Here is a 15,491-nt window from a genome sequence, read left to right on the forward strand (position 1 = left end):
TTTATTATTATAATCTCTGAAAAAAAAATATAAGTTAAAATGACGATCCCGTAGTAGTCAGCTTTAAAAAAAAAAAAAAACGGCTAGCAATATACAAACTATATGTGCAGTTTGCATATAAGAATAAATCACCAAAAATTAAAGGAGAGAGAGAGAGAGAAAAAAAAAAAATCCAAAATCTGTATTATATTACGCAGACTTCATTCCTACATTTTTTGTACTTATACTGGTAATTTTTATTATTATTATTATTATTATCAGATCCGGCGCTAGGGTCTTTGCCGCCCGCATGCAATTTCTATCTAAGCGCCCTTGTAACGATCCGGCATGTGTGGTTCTTTTACGATAATAAAAATTTAAATTATTTGAAATTTCTTAAATAAATTTTGACAGAACATCCGCACGTTGGTTCGCTAAATGTAACGAACCGGGGGTGTTGACTAGGCAGGATAATCGTTAAAAATTCGAATATTCAAAAAATTCTCAAAAGTTAAAGCAAATTTTGATAAAGCCACTTCACTTTAATCGTTGAATATAATGATACAGGGATTATACCCTTCTCGCTGACCCGAATCGCTAACAAAATTAAAATGAATTTTAATTTAAGTTAAAATTTATTTGAACTAAAGTTTAAAAAATTCTTGCATTTTACAAGTTACTAAATTCTTAGTAACTTTAAAAAAAATTTAATAATTTTTATAAGTGGAACTATCTTTTAGGAAAATAAAAGGAACTCAAGACAGATGAGAAAATAAGAAAAGAATTCAGAAATAATTAGAACATTTAATATAAGTATTCAAAAAATAACATCTTTACAGAATAACAGAAAATAAATTAAATTACATGAATATACTTGAAATTTTTTTAAATTAAAATTTAAGGGTTTTTGATTTCATATTCATAAAATTACAAATAATGGTCTTCACGTCTAATTCCGCACATATATCATTTTCAACAGCTATTAACGCCAAACTAACAAGCCTTTTTTGTGACCTACTTGTTTTTAAGTAGGTTTTAATCAATTTCAACTTGGAAAAGGAACGTTCACCGCTCGCTACACTAACAGGTAAGGTTAATTGTATTCTTAAAGCAATTGAAAAGTTAAGGAAAGATAAATTGTTGGACACAATAAAATTAAGAATATCGAAAGGGTTTTGAATATTTAAATTATCCTTCCGAAAAATATCCCGGAAAGCACATAACTCGTCATATAATTCTATTGCATTTACGTCTTTATTGTCGCCGTCCTTCAAGGGAATCTCTAAATCGTCACAATGTTTTCGTCAATCTTCGTTATTAATTTGTAGTAATCTATACAAGAAATTGAAATTATCATAATATGTTTTTAGTTGTTCAAAACGTTCTATTAACGAACACATTGCAACGTCTAGAACTGTATAAAACACATTCACTCTAAATTTATCTTCTGGCGATTGTGGTGTTTCGTCATGATGCTCGTAGTCAAATTGTCGTGTCTTCTTTCGTCGTCGGACTTCCGTACCAGTTTTAAATTCTTGTTCTCCGTCCACCTCTTCACTCAGTTCTTTTGCCGTTTTAGAACTTCTTTAAAATTTGTATCTCATCGATACTCTTGTAAGAATATTTTTAAGATTTCGATAGATCCTAAAGCAAGTGTAATGTACATATTTTTGTCTTGAAGCATTTTACTCACAGGGTTTATTCTGTTAAGTAAATCATGCCCAGTTATAAGAGAGCAAATAAATTTGTAATCCTTTATTTTAACACATAATGTTTGTGCTGCATGCTAAGTTTCTTTAATTAAAATTTTCATTATTTAAAATTTCAAAAAGTGCATCGTAAATTTCTCGTAACTGATATCGTAGAGGGCGGATTGTATTAATTTTACTTTCCCATCGCGTTTCTGATGGCTGTTTCAATGTTAATTTTTTAACGAACTTTAAAAGGATTGCCCAACGTTTGTAAGAGAATGAAAAGAAATTGTATATTTCTTGAATAATTGCAAAGAAACTAATTGTATTTGCATTCACTTCGGCTGCATCGTTAATAATTACATTTAGAGTATGAGCAGCACATCCACGTAAAATGCTAGAGGATTTTTATTTAAAAGCATATTTTGGAGCCAATATTTTTTTTCTTTCGTATTTGCCCCATTGTCATATCCTTGACCTCGCATGTCTTCAATGGGAATGTTCCATTTTTCCAGTTGTTCCATTATTGTTGCACATAGACCACGTCCTGTGGAATCTGATATATCTGCAAAACCTACAAAGTTTTCCCTGATCTTGACAATTCGATTGTCACAGGAAACAAAGCGAATAATAATGGTCATTTGTTCTGTTTTACTTGCATCAGGTGTGCAGTCTAAAATTATGGAATAATATTTAGATTTTCGAATTGATAATAAAATTGTATCCCTGATTGCGTTCCTTAAAGTTTCCAATATTTCATTTTGACTGTCTTTACTCAAATAGTGTACTCTATTGTTTCGTTGTATGGCACTTTCAACATGATTTTCCATAACGGAATCAAACTTCGCAAACAGTTCGACTAATTTTCAAAAATTGCCGTTATTCCTTTCATATAATTTATCAGATGATCCGCGAAAAGCTAAATTTTGGCTACCAGCGAATTTTATAATTTCAATGAAGCGTTCTAAAGCACTCGTCCAATTTCTTTTCCATTGAGTCTGGCAATCAATAGTAGTTTTGTTTTTTACATTTTTATCAACTTCCTTCCATTTTAAGAAATTTTTCATGTGAGTTAAACTAGTCTCATGTCTATGCAAAGTTGTACTTACATTTCTCCAATCGTTATAACCTTCTGCAAGACTACTTGATTCAGTAGGTGCGAAAGGTTTGCAACAAAAGCAAAAAACAGAATTTAAAATTTCGGAATAAATGAGCCATGTTCTTGGCACGAACTCACCGTTTTCCATTTTTCTATTATAATACGTGTCGCCAAATTTATGACCATATGTATCTCTGAGATATATTATATTTTTCTGTTTGAACAGGCTCCATTTCAATTAAAACAATCGTAATTTTTCATCAATATTTCCCCATTCACCTGGATCTTCTAAATTTACAGAGACTAACAATGTGTTAGTTTCGTGGTCAACTACAACTAAATCTTCTCCTAACTGTTTTTCACTTAAATCATGCGTCTTGTTTTCTTGTTCAATAATTGAAATAGTACTTTCATGAAAACTGGATGATGTGCACGGTTCTTCAACTCTGATTTCTGATGTATCGAGTTGGTTACAATCTGCATCAGAATATTTTAATATTTTAACAAATTTATTAAGAGCCCCAGTTTGTTTCTTAACATCTGCTTCTTTCGCAACATGAAGCTTACGATTTTGTGCACCGGATAACTTTTTTTTTAATTTTTGATTCCATTTCTGTTTTATACCCACAAGAAATTATTACACAACACGACACAGAGACGAAATAACAGTCCGCACTGCGCTGCTGTCAGTAGCCTACTGAGATGCGTACCATATGACTGGTTAACTAGCAACAAATGTTTCGTACGAAAATTCGTTTCTGCACATAAAAACCGTTCACCATTTCACTTTAGATAGACTGCAGTAGACACAGCATTCTGAAGGCAAGTATTTAGCCTACTCTCGCTGCAAAATTGTAAACAGCCGGCTGATCAAAGAGGCGGCAATATACAATTTTTTTAAATTTTTATTCGGCCTTATTTATTTTAATATTGATCATTCTAAGAATTTTTTGTTTTCATGATAAAAATTTTGTTTCTTAATAATGAATTTGTGAACGGTGCCCCAGCGGCGGCGCCCCGATCGTAGCTACGCCCGCATGCACCTCATGATCTGCATGCCCGCTTCCGCCAGCCCTGATTATTATTTCTTAATGTTTAAACTCAGAATACAAACGCAGATAAATTGTTACAACAATGTGTTTTATAAAATCCATTGCAAATCTATTGGAAATATACGCTTTAGTTTGAAAATCCACGGTTTAGAATGTTCCAACAAAGAAGTTTCTTTCACAAACACGGTTTGTGAAGTTCATCCCGCGAACTGCAAGTCGCTTTTGTCATACCTTCGAAATATTTCACAATAAATCGGACTACGTCTGCTTTGAACAACATGTACGTGGTGCCATCTTGTGATAGAATATTTTAATATTCTATCTTACATAACAGACTTTCATACTGATGCCACTTAATTTTGAAAGACTGGCGCTCGCTCCTGTCCACAAATAGAATCAGCGTTAGTGTTCTGAATTTCTTTTTTTTCCAAAAAATTTTTTGAAATGTTTGCTGTTTATTAATTTTTGTATAAAATTTAATTTAATTTTAAAATAATTGCATACTATTACACAGCCGTATATACACGAAATAATATTTAAGAGGATCACTTCCCAGATTTCTTGATTTCAAAATCGTTCATTCATCTGGTAATCTATATAGCTTTATTTAAAATAATTTCATGCTCAATAAACAAAGTTTGAAACGAAAAATGAAAAATCATAATATTAAAGTATTAACCAGTTCTTTTATATTTTATGATCTTGCTTATTTTTCATATTTACTTTAATAATAATAATAATAAATTATTTTAAAAATTATCCATTTATTATGATCTAATGATTATAATAAAGAATAAATAATAAAAAATGCTTAACTATTATTAGTTAATACAATAATTAATATTTGACCATTGTTTAATTATAAACAAATGTTTTAATGAACAATTAATAATAAAGTTTGTTTAGAATTTTTATATAATAGTTATCAAAATGGGACTACAAGACCATTTTCTCGCGGTAATTATTAATGTAGAAATAGCTACACAATTACAACATAATAATATTCTCGGTAGTGGGCGATAGATGTAGTTAGTGGATTAAGATTCGAGAAGGTAAATTGCGTGCAGTAGAATAGAATACCCTCCCTTGATGAGTCCTTGTACTCCTTAAAAGTTTGATTTAATACTACTACTACTAATAATAATAAGCCAAGTTTAACAAAAGAATCACAAGGAGTAGTATCTGATGGCTTTTCATGCTATTTTCATAGTTATATACAATCTATACCTTTGTATAACGTGTCTTGTAGATGTAGCAAAGAATTTTGGTAAAAAACGACCGATCGTTTTCATAGATGAAGAGTAACTTTTCCTTCCCTACTATCCCATCTACTATTCTTATTATCCTTTAACAATTATAATTCACATATTTTTGTTTAATTTATTTTATCAATATTTTGGATTTTTGGAAAAGATGGTGATTCTATTATCGTATGGTGTACTTATAATGTTTAGTACTGAATAACTAAACATTAAACTAATAAATAAGTCATTAAACATGAATATTCGTATAAAATAATGTTATCCGTTTAGAGATGTAAAAATAAAAATTCCCATGCCGGGAATCGAACCCGGGCCTCCTGGGTGAAAGCCAGGTATCCTAGCCACTAGACCACATGGGATGACTGTGCAACAAATTTTATTAAATTAATACATGATTTATTAATTTAATAAATTAAATAGCACTAATAAGTTGAATTGCATAAATAAAAGACAAGTGGAAGCTGTAGAAATAGACAACTCACAGGCTATAAAAGAATAGACACGATATGAAATGAAGTAAACGAAACAGTTATCCATAATTAACATAACAGATGATCACAAACTATAGAAAGAATGAATGAGGACAGATGGCCAAATATTGCCTGGAACTATAAACCAAAGGGACACCGATCAAGAGAAAGACCCAGAAGGAGATGGGCAGAAGACTTTTTAAACCTTTGAAAACGTTACAGGCCAACAGTTGCCTAACACGGGAAGCCAAGAAGAAGATATCCCCTTCACTTCTTTTATTTCATCATTTATCGCACTTATTTGCAATTTCCTTATTTCGTTATTTAATTTATATGATTTTTCTATAATATTCATTCTGACACATCCTTTAACTGCTCTAAGAAAGTTCGTTCAATTTTTCTTTTATACTTCTTTCATTCCATTTTCTCTTTCTTTGTGCTATAGCTTTCTAAACCATTTGCTTGTTGTTTAGTTTATGGTAATCTCTGACTTTATGAAATTTTAATTATTTCATTTCTTGTTTTTCTTTTTTTCTTTTTTGTTGTTCGTCTCATAAATGTAGATATATCGCTAATAAAAACGGTTTATTTTATTTTATTTATTTATTTGTTTATTTATTTATTTATTTTTGCTCGTTTCAGAGTTACTCTGTTGTGGATGCTTCAGTTTGTCCATTTAATAAATCATTATAATTCTCAGTTGATCACTTGAGATCTATATTCATTATATTCATAGTTAATCAGACGTAATCACGATATTGATACGAAAATTTTTAAACCATTAAATGGGCGTGAAATAAACAATAATTACTGACTTATATGCACACAATATTAGATTGTTGGTTACTATCAAACTTAAACTACATTTACTAGCAGGCGCTATCGTTAAATCAAACTGAATATTACAGTTAAGTGAGATATTTTACCTCTTCTGACGTAGGCTGACATTTCACACAAATGAAAATCATGATTGGCTGAATTATCATCTTTCACATGAACTACGTCTCCCACAATGCCTTGCGGACATATGAACGTCTGCCAGGAACTTTCGGCTGAAAGAATGAATTAAAGATAAATAAAATGCAATGATAATAGTTATAAAATATGAATAACAGTTTATTAATGATAATTTAAAAAATTAATTAAATGTAATAAAATTATATTATTATTTGTTAAATTATTAATTAAATAATAAATAAAATAAAAATTAATGATAATCAATAAACTCAATTCACTCACCGAACACTCCTGTGGCTCCATCGCAGATTTCAACAGTTCTTTCCACCGAATTTTCAACTAATGCCGTCAGCATGTACGATCCTGATGAAAAAAAAAAAAAAAAAACTGAAAATGGAAGATAGTTTGCGTGCATATATATTAATATTGGTGTTGAACCCAGAGGGCCTTCTATAAGCAAAATTTTAGTTCAATCCGTTCAGTCAGTTGCATGAAATATATAAAGTGCGGGCAAGAAAGGTGACAAGTATAACAAGAAAGGAGAAATTTCTAATTTCGCCTTTCTTGGTATGAGAGAAGACTAGAGAAATAGGCTAAGAAAAACCCCAGAGAATTTTTCTGTTATGCAGCTAGCAAAAGAAAGAAGGATTATGGGACGATAATTCTGCTGAATAGAGTGCAAAAGTGACCAAGAAAAAGTTATTGTGGAGTTATTCAGTGATCATTTTGCTAAGGTTTTTCATACTGGTGGAAATGATACTATTCTAAGGAAACAGGAAATTGAGGAATCAATACTTCAATCCAGCTCCTTGAAGGTCAATGAGGTAGAAGTCTATGATTGCTTAAGACATATTGATGTGAATTGGACTAGATGGAATTTCAGCACGTGTTATGAAAGAATGCGCTAAGGGACTGATACTTCCGTTAACTCGTTGTTTAATGAGAGTCTAGTGTCTTCAACAATCCCTAATGAGTGAAAGGGGGACAAGATTGTTCCATTGCTTAAAGGTGGGAGCAAAACGGATGGTTCATATTACAGACCAGTTTGCATTTCTGGAGTGGTTGTTAACATCTTGGAAAGATTGGTTAGGAATAGAATACAGGATTGAGTGGAAAAGGAAAAGATTCTTTATAAAAGTCAACATGGGTTGTTAAAGGAAGGTCTTGTTTTACTAACATTTTATAAGGTGACTATCGTTCTAGGTGAAATTCATATACAGTGATTCTTCTGGATTTTACAAAGGCATTTGACAGGCTACCTGATAATAAACTGGTATATAAGTTAAGGCAAATGGGATTGGAAATTCAATTGGCTGATTGGATAGCAGACTGGCTTTCTAATGATATCAAATGGTGGTGTATAGAGGTACCACGTCTCTCAGGAGGAGAGTTACCAGTGGGATGCCACAGGGTTCTGTTCTAGGGCCACTGCTGTTCAATTTGTTTGTTAATGATATTGCGAGTAGTCTGCAAGCTGATGTTTGGCTGTTTGTGGATGATGCTAAGCTGGGAAAAGTTATTAGGAATGAGAGATGCATTGGCGCTTCAGAGCGATTTGAATGGAGAGTGGTTGATGAGTGGAATTTATCGCCAAATGAGATGGTGATTGTGCAAACATTGAACCAATTTAAGATAAGGTGTGATAATCATTATCTCTGATAGAATGCATCTTATTATAGCATCCCTTGATGAGGCTTGACTCTAGGAGGTGTTTCTATAATAATAATCCTTAGACAGTTGTGCGCATATCAATCATGACACTCACCTGGAGGGATGAAAATTCTGACTTCCACCACAGTACTCATTTCTCTTAAGAACATTGCAAAGTCTGCTGCAAACTGTCGTCTGGCGATAGTACACGTGGACGTGTCGCCATCTACTGCCAACACTGGGGAATTTTCATTCAGAGTCAAAGTCACAAGTTTCACATCTGCAAGAAGACCTAAAAGAAGAAGAAAAAAATTGATCAACGTCGAGATTTGTATAACACCGGTCCCTCCATTCTCCTATCTGGAGGATAGTTGAGAAACCTATAAGAATAATAGTAAAATTAGAGTATGTTGTTGGATTAATGAAAAATAATCCTAAGATATTATTCTTAACATATTATATTGTCGTGAACATTTCTTAATACATAATCGAAATAAAATTAATTCTTAATACGTTTTTTTTTTTTTTGTAGTTGGCGACACTGCACTGGCTGTTTCGGGCATTACAGACGTGGCTTATCTCTCTCTCTCTCTTTCATTCTCTCTCTCTCTCTCTCTCTCCAGTCTTTATTCACATCTCTCTCCTCAAGGAAACATGAAGTCTATAAGATTTTTTTAAAGTTCCAAATTGTCATTTCAATTGACATTAACTGCCACGTGATTCCTGTATTCGGAAGAACATTTTGTCATGTTGAAAGATAAGCTGATGATGCAAGGAAGTCGAGCATGGATAACCGATGAAAACTATCCAGAAGCGGCTAGTGATCGCTGAGTTTGGTGAGTCCAAGCAACAGGAGTGAGAAAATCGAGCATCATTGCTGGCGGTCTCATATTTCGAAGGGTTTCATTCATGATATTGGGTTACTTAACAACTTCGTCATGGAAAATGGAAATTTACTTGAGAGGAGCCTTTCTAATAAATCTAACCGTATCCCTCACCGTTCCATCATATTTCAGTAAACGTTCGCATCTTGTCAAAGAAAAGAAACCCGCCCCTCCTTCCCCCAGTAGCTGATACTTATGGCACTTTTCTTTTTTTTTTTATTTCACTTTTTTTTTTCTCCTTGAATACTTTGGTAAAAAAATTTACACTTTTATTATAAAAATGATGAACAATCTAATGGAATTTTTTATATGCTTATTATCAATCAATATTTTTTTTTTTTTCAAAACTGAGGCTTTTTTTTTTCTTCATCAGACTATATATTACATCATCTTACCTGAGGGCGGAATAGTTGCTCCTGTTGGTGAGATACCTGATGGACTGCCAGTGGTACCAGATTCAGCTTCTTCGATAAAAAAGAAATAAAAAAAAAAAAACATATCACATAAAGCTAACCGAAATGCTTATGATTATCATACACATAAACCAAATGATATACTAATTTAATAATAAAAAAATTATATCCAAGATCGCTCTAAATCTCATTTAGAGATCCAAAAGAATCACTCCTGAACTCTCATTGGTGGCTTTAGTTAATGACAGGCAAAATCCTACTACCAAGCAGAACAGCTCCTCCCCAGAATCAAGCCCAAAGATGAACATTATTAAATATCATTAGTGGGAGCCAGACCCAGAAGAGATGAACCATTACTTCAAAAATATTAAGTTCGTATTTCATACATCTCTCCAAGTGTAATAGTAAAGTTACAGAACAATAATTACGTGAATTAATTTAATTATGTAGCTTTTAAAATTGTTAAGAAGATTCTCGATAATAAAAGTAAATTTATTTTTATTAAATATAGTATGTAAAAAATGCTATCATATATATATATATATATATATATATATATATATATATATATATATATGTTAAAGATACCAAACTATTTTAAACCTGGTTTTACTCCATTTCCCAAGTAAGCAAACAGACAAATAAATGAGAAATGGAGTAAAACCAGGTTTAAAATAGCTTGGTATCTTTAATATATATTATACCCAAGGTAGAAAACTTTCTACACACACACACACACACACACACACACACACACACACACACACACACACACACACACACACACACACACACACACACACATATAAACTGTACGTATATATTAAACAGGCAAGTTTGATTTTATGGTTCTCGAAGGTTTAATATTTGTTCATGTTTTCTAAGTTGGTACATCTGTCATAAGCATCCATGTGAAATTGCAAGTCATTCTATCCATTTTATACAGTTGTCTGAAGCAAAGTGTTGTCTGTATTTCTAGAAATGGATAAAATTGAGTATCGTGCGGTTATAAAATTCTTTTAAAAGAAGGTTTAACGCCAAAAGAAACTCATTCGAAGTTCATAAAAGTTTATGAGCAATCTTCTCCTTCGTTTTCGACAATTAAGAAATGGGCTGCCGAGTTTAAACGTGGCCATACCAGCCTTGAAGATGATCCACGTGAAGGACGTCAAAAAAAGTGTAACAACACCACAAATCATTGATCAAGTGTACGATATGGTATTGGATGACCGGTCAGTCAAAGTGCGTGAAATTGCTGAGACTATAGGCATTTCAAAAGCATGTGTGGGATATATTTGGCATGAAGAATTGCAATGAAAAAGCTTTGTGTAAGATGGTGCCGCGTTTGCTCACAGCAGATCAAAAACGCGCTCGTACGAAAATCTCTGAACAGCGCTTGGAGCGTTTTTAACAAGTATAAAACTGATTTTATGGTCGATTTATTACTAAGGACGAGACTTGGATTCACCATTACACACCAGAATCCAAACAGCAGTCAAAACAGTGGACAGAAGCCGGTTGTTCGCACCAAAGAACACAAAGTCGGTTCCATCAGCAGGAAAGGTCATGGAATCGGTGTTTTGGGATGCTAAAGACATTTTATTTATTAATTATCTTGAAAAGGGTGAAACAATAACCGGAGAATATTATTCAGATCTTTTAACCAGACTAGACGAAAAAATTCGTGAGAAAAGACCCGATTTGCAGAAGAAAAAAATCATCTTTCATCAGGACAATGCGCCTGCCCACAAAGGTGTTTTGGCAATGGGAAAATTAAGGGATCTACAGAACATCCACCCTATTCCCCAGATTTGGCTCCCTCTGACTTCTGTCTCTTCCCAAAACCAAAACTCTTCTTCGCTGGTCAACGTTTTTCCTTCGAATCCAGAGGTGATTGCAGCTGTAGAGGGGTATTTGAGAACCACTACAGGGACGAAATAATGGCGCTAGTGCATCACGGGAATAAATGTATTAGTCATAAGGGAAATTATGTTGAAAAATAAAAATAATTTTAAAATTATAAATTCGTTTTTTCATTGTTAGGCCGAGAAATTTTCAGACCACTCTCGTACATTTACAATGTAGACTATCTGCGTGGTATATTCCTGAAATACCTTGGAATGATAAAATGCATCAAATATATAAGATTTCTGATACACGCAAAAAATAGATATCATGCATGGCATTCATATTCGGGAAAGGTGTTTGAGATAGGATGACGCATAATAAACAAGGCGTATATTACAATTTGAAGGGGCGGGAGTAGACGCGATCTTCAACAAGTTTCGGGACATGATATATAAAATATATTTACAAATTTTTATAACATATATGATATAAAATATCATATATGATATTATATGATATAAAATACAAAAATGTATTTTATATCATATAATACAAAAAACATATATATAATATATAAAAACATATCCTCCTCGAAATATTCTCCTCCTGGCTAACTACAGTGTTCCCAGCGTTTTCCCCAATTTTGGAAACTTTTCTGGAACTATTCCAGAAGAATGGCTTTGAGTTGCTCTCTTATCCTGTTTATTTTCATTTGCGTCTTGAAACCTTCGTATTTTAAGTAGAGATTTTAGCTTAGGGAATAAAAAAGTCATCAAAGAGAAGTAAATCTGATGAATAAGGTGGGTAATGTACGACCGTGATGTTCTTTTGAGCCAGAAACTCGCGAGTTAAAAGAGTTGACGGATTGGGATGCCTGAGCCTTCGTCTCTAGATCGTAGCCGTAAATCCATGTCTTGTCACCAATGACGATGCCCCTGATGAAATCTGGATCCTGAGCAGCACGATCTTTGAGCTCCTAATAAACCGCAACTCGATGATTCTTTTGGTCCTGAGAAATCTTGACCCTAAACTTCGCAGCAATCCTCCTCATTTCCAAATCTTCCATCAACATTTGGTGGCGGGATTCAACTGAGATTTTTGTATCACAGCCTAGCGCTCAAACAATAATTTGCCGATTGTTGATGATCTTTTCGTGAACACGAGCCACCAAATAGTGGGTACAAGATATCGATGGTTGTCTAGAGGGGAGACCCTCTTCAAATCGAACTTCGGCCATCTTTAAACCTTTTGACCGACTTAAACATCTTGGAGCGGCTTAAGGCATTATCTCAAAAGCTGTTTTAAGCATTTGATAAGTTTCTATGGATTTTTTTGGCAAGTTTAAAGCCATTTGATTCCATAATTCCTGAAATCGGGAAAGGAAGAAAAAAAAAAAAAGCTTGCGTTCATTCTTCGAAGTAGTGCGGATGACAGGTGAAGCAATGACGTTGGGTGGTCACGACATGTCTGTATACACATCTGCTTACAAAACAATATGCTAGCGTGCCCACTTTCCTCATAATAATAACTGTCCCAGAACATTATGAACAGACTTCGTATTGATGTTGGTTTCATTTTGGTTGTTACTTTGCGGTTCTTTTTCTAATCACTGTAACTTGCATGAAGCTGGTTCAACAGAAGAAAAGTTCCATTCTAGTTCCCCCTAGAGGAACTTTTTCCCCTAGACCTTTTTAATTCAGTTTCGAATTAGTCGATCTTTGTTCACCGGTAGATATTTTTTTCCTCATTAGTGGAGTTAGAGGTCTCTGTATGATCGTACTTGCGTATCTGTTTTTAAATACAATATGAATTGTCTTTTTATTACCGTAATCTATCTTTATACTCTAAAACGCTACTGCACTTGGAGACAGATGTTAAAAGTATGGACTAGGTCATGTATTCCTGTCGTTTTGGTTGTCGTTCCCATCATCCTTACTCATTTAATAATGATTTAGTTTTTAAATCGTTAGATCAAGAAAAAGAATGTATTTGGGTGTGTTAGCATAGAAAATGAGTGATCTTTTCTTTTCTTTGCCTACATAATCTTTCCAGCATCCTTTTCCATGATAAATATTCGATTTGCAAATCGCGAATTACAAGGAATTCCTACAGGAATAATAACAGTTTTACTAGCAAATTTAATTGCTAAGTCTGTATATAATTATGCAATGGGCTTTACCTGTTTTTACATATGCTGAAATTTCGCAAAGATGAAAGTCGTGATTGGCTGAATTGTCATCCTTAACATGCACCACGTCACCCTTAATACCCTTCGGACATCTGAAAATCTCCCATGAATCCTCAGCTGAAAAAAAAAAAAAGCACAGAAGTAAGAACAACCAATCTGCTATTTTTCATATGTTAGTCCCACCCACGAAAAGCTATTTCAATTCAAATTGAAGTCTCAAATGACGTTTATTTCAATTAGTTGTAATAGAAACGAGAAATCAACTTACTGATCACTCCTGTAGTTCCATCACAAATATCAACAGTTCTTTCTACTGAATTCTCTACCAATGCCGTCAGCATATACAGTCCTAAATTTAAAAGAAAAAGAAAAAAAATAACCGAAATGTTCTTTGTTAAGCAAACGTTAGATGGTACGCATGCATCATACAAACACTCACCTGCTGGAATATAAATCCTCACTTCTACAACGATGCCCATGTTTCTAAGGAATAATGCAAAGTCTGCTGCAGGCTGTCGCTTGGCTATGCTGCACGTGGATATGTTTCCATCTACTGCCAGTAGGGGCGAATTTTCATTGCGAGTCAATGTTACGAATTTTACTTGAGCTCGATGAACTAAAAATAAATTTATTTATAATTTATTATATTTATTATTATTATATTATAGTATTATATAATATAATATATAATAATTTATTATTATTATATTTTTACAATATTTAATATTTAATAAAATTTTTAATATTTTGTTTTTATATTTATAATAAATAAATAATAACATATAAGTAAATTTCATATATCCTATGCATAAATCGTTATTATAAATTCATCAATATTTTGGAAATTTATCTGAGACAGTTGCGTTTTTCAAATGCCATAACTGCAAGAAAAAATTGGCTTTCTTTACTACAGTGTCCGACCGTTACATATTTAAGTTAAATTGGACCATTTTTGAGTTAAAAATTTAGCAATAATGATTCAAAACAATAGATTCTATTGTTTAGTCAAATATGCCTCTTGAGAAGTACACAGCTTTGTTTACTGACATTGTTAACATTTTTTTTTTTTTCAAAGGTCTATTTTTATCACTAAAATATGGGTTCAGAGAAAAATCTACTAATGCCTCTTATTCTCCAAAGGGAGTCAGCGACTTCTAGTCGCTTAATGATAATATTCGCAGTATAATCATAATCATAGACTTCACAATCGTTACTAGAAGTACTGAATGTTCTTGCAGTGGTTCTAAGCGCCCTCGTTATCATTTTTTTGTTGTTATTAATAATAATAATAATTTTCATTCTTCCTTGGCGCCATCATTGGAACAATTTGTACTTCTCATTGGGTCATCACCAAATTACTATTCGCATTATATTTAGTGTTTCAGCTACTTTTTAGCCTTACTAATTTTGAAATTAGTAAGGCTAAAATGTTAGTGTTTTAGCCTTACTAATTTTGAAACATAGAACTTTACTTGTTTTTGATTCGGTATAATTTCGACACTAATCGCAAGCAACTAAAGCAATTCAGTAAGATGTTACTGTTTGCAGAAGCACGGAGTTAACCCACTCAATATTGAATTCCAAAAAAGTTCTGATTCAGCCGTATTTAATTTGGAATGACCAATCAGAGATGAGGTAGCCATTCGTGATATAAAAACCATTATGGACTTATTATTCAAACGTCCATCATGTTATTATTTTTTTAAATCTCAGAAATACTAACCTCCTGGGGGTATTTTTTCTTCTTTTGGGGGTAATTTTTCTTCTGTTGGTAGTTCTTCTTCTTCTTCTTCTTCTTCTTCTTCTTCATCTTCCTCTGGAATGGTTACACGTGGAGTGGTGACAGCAGTTGGTAGAACGCTTGTTGGCGGACTTGTTTCTACAAACTGTTCAGTCGATGACATTTCTGGAAGAGACAAAGCATTCATATAATAAGTTAAGATGTGTGTTTAAATATAGATGAATGCTAGCTAGAGCTCTTTAATCGTATGCAAATCA

At 32.9% G+C, this 15,491-nt stretch overlaps 1 protein-coding gene and 1 non-coding gene across 2 annotated transcripts in view; both read right to left on the reverse strand.

Annotated features, from left to right (window-relative positions):
• Window positions 1-15,491, reverse strand: part of LOC150108154 (uncharacterized) — a 54,470-nt gene that overhangs the window by 22,477 nt on the left and 16,502 nt on the right. The window contains exons 5-12 of the mRNA XM_090415618.1: window positions 15,217-15,399; window positions 13,933-14,109; window positions 13,762-13,842; window positions 13,485-13,610; window positions 9,440-9,508; window positions 8,276-8,452; window positions 6,793-6,873; window positions 6,480-6,605 (exon numbers count right to left, since the gene is read on the reverse strand). Of these exons, the coding sequence (XP_090271744.1) occupies window positions 6,480-6,605; window positions 6,793-6,873; window positions 8,276-8,452; window positions 9,440-9,508; window positions 13,485-13,610; window positions 13,762-13,842; window positions 13,933-14,109; window positions 15,217-15,399 (1,020 nt within the window). The remainder of the gene's footprint in view (window positions 1-6,479; window positions 6,606-6,792; window positions 6,874-8,275; window positions 8,453-9,439; window positions 9,509-13,484; window positions 13,611-13,761; window positions 13,843-13,932; window positions 14,110-15,216; window positions 15,400-15,491) is intronic.
• On the reverse strand, window positions 5,371-5,442 carry TRNAE-UUC (transfer RNA glutamic acid (anticodon UUC)). Its single transcript has one exon. It is a non-coding gene; the product is annotated as a tRNA-Glu (tRNA).

The sequence above is a fragment of the Typopeltis vanoorti genome, chromosome 3 (assembly GCF_054136105.1).
Source record: "Typopeltis vanoorti isolate ZY-2024b chromosome 3, IOZ_Tvanoo_1.0, whole genome shotgun sequence".
NCBI lineage: Eukaryota > Metazoa > Arthropoda > Arachnida > Uropygi > Thelyphonidae > Typopeltis > Typopeltis vanoorti.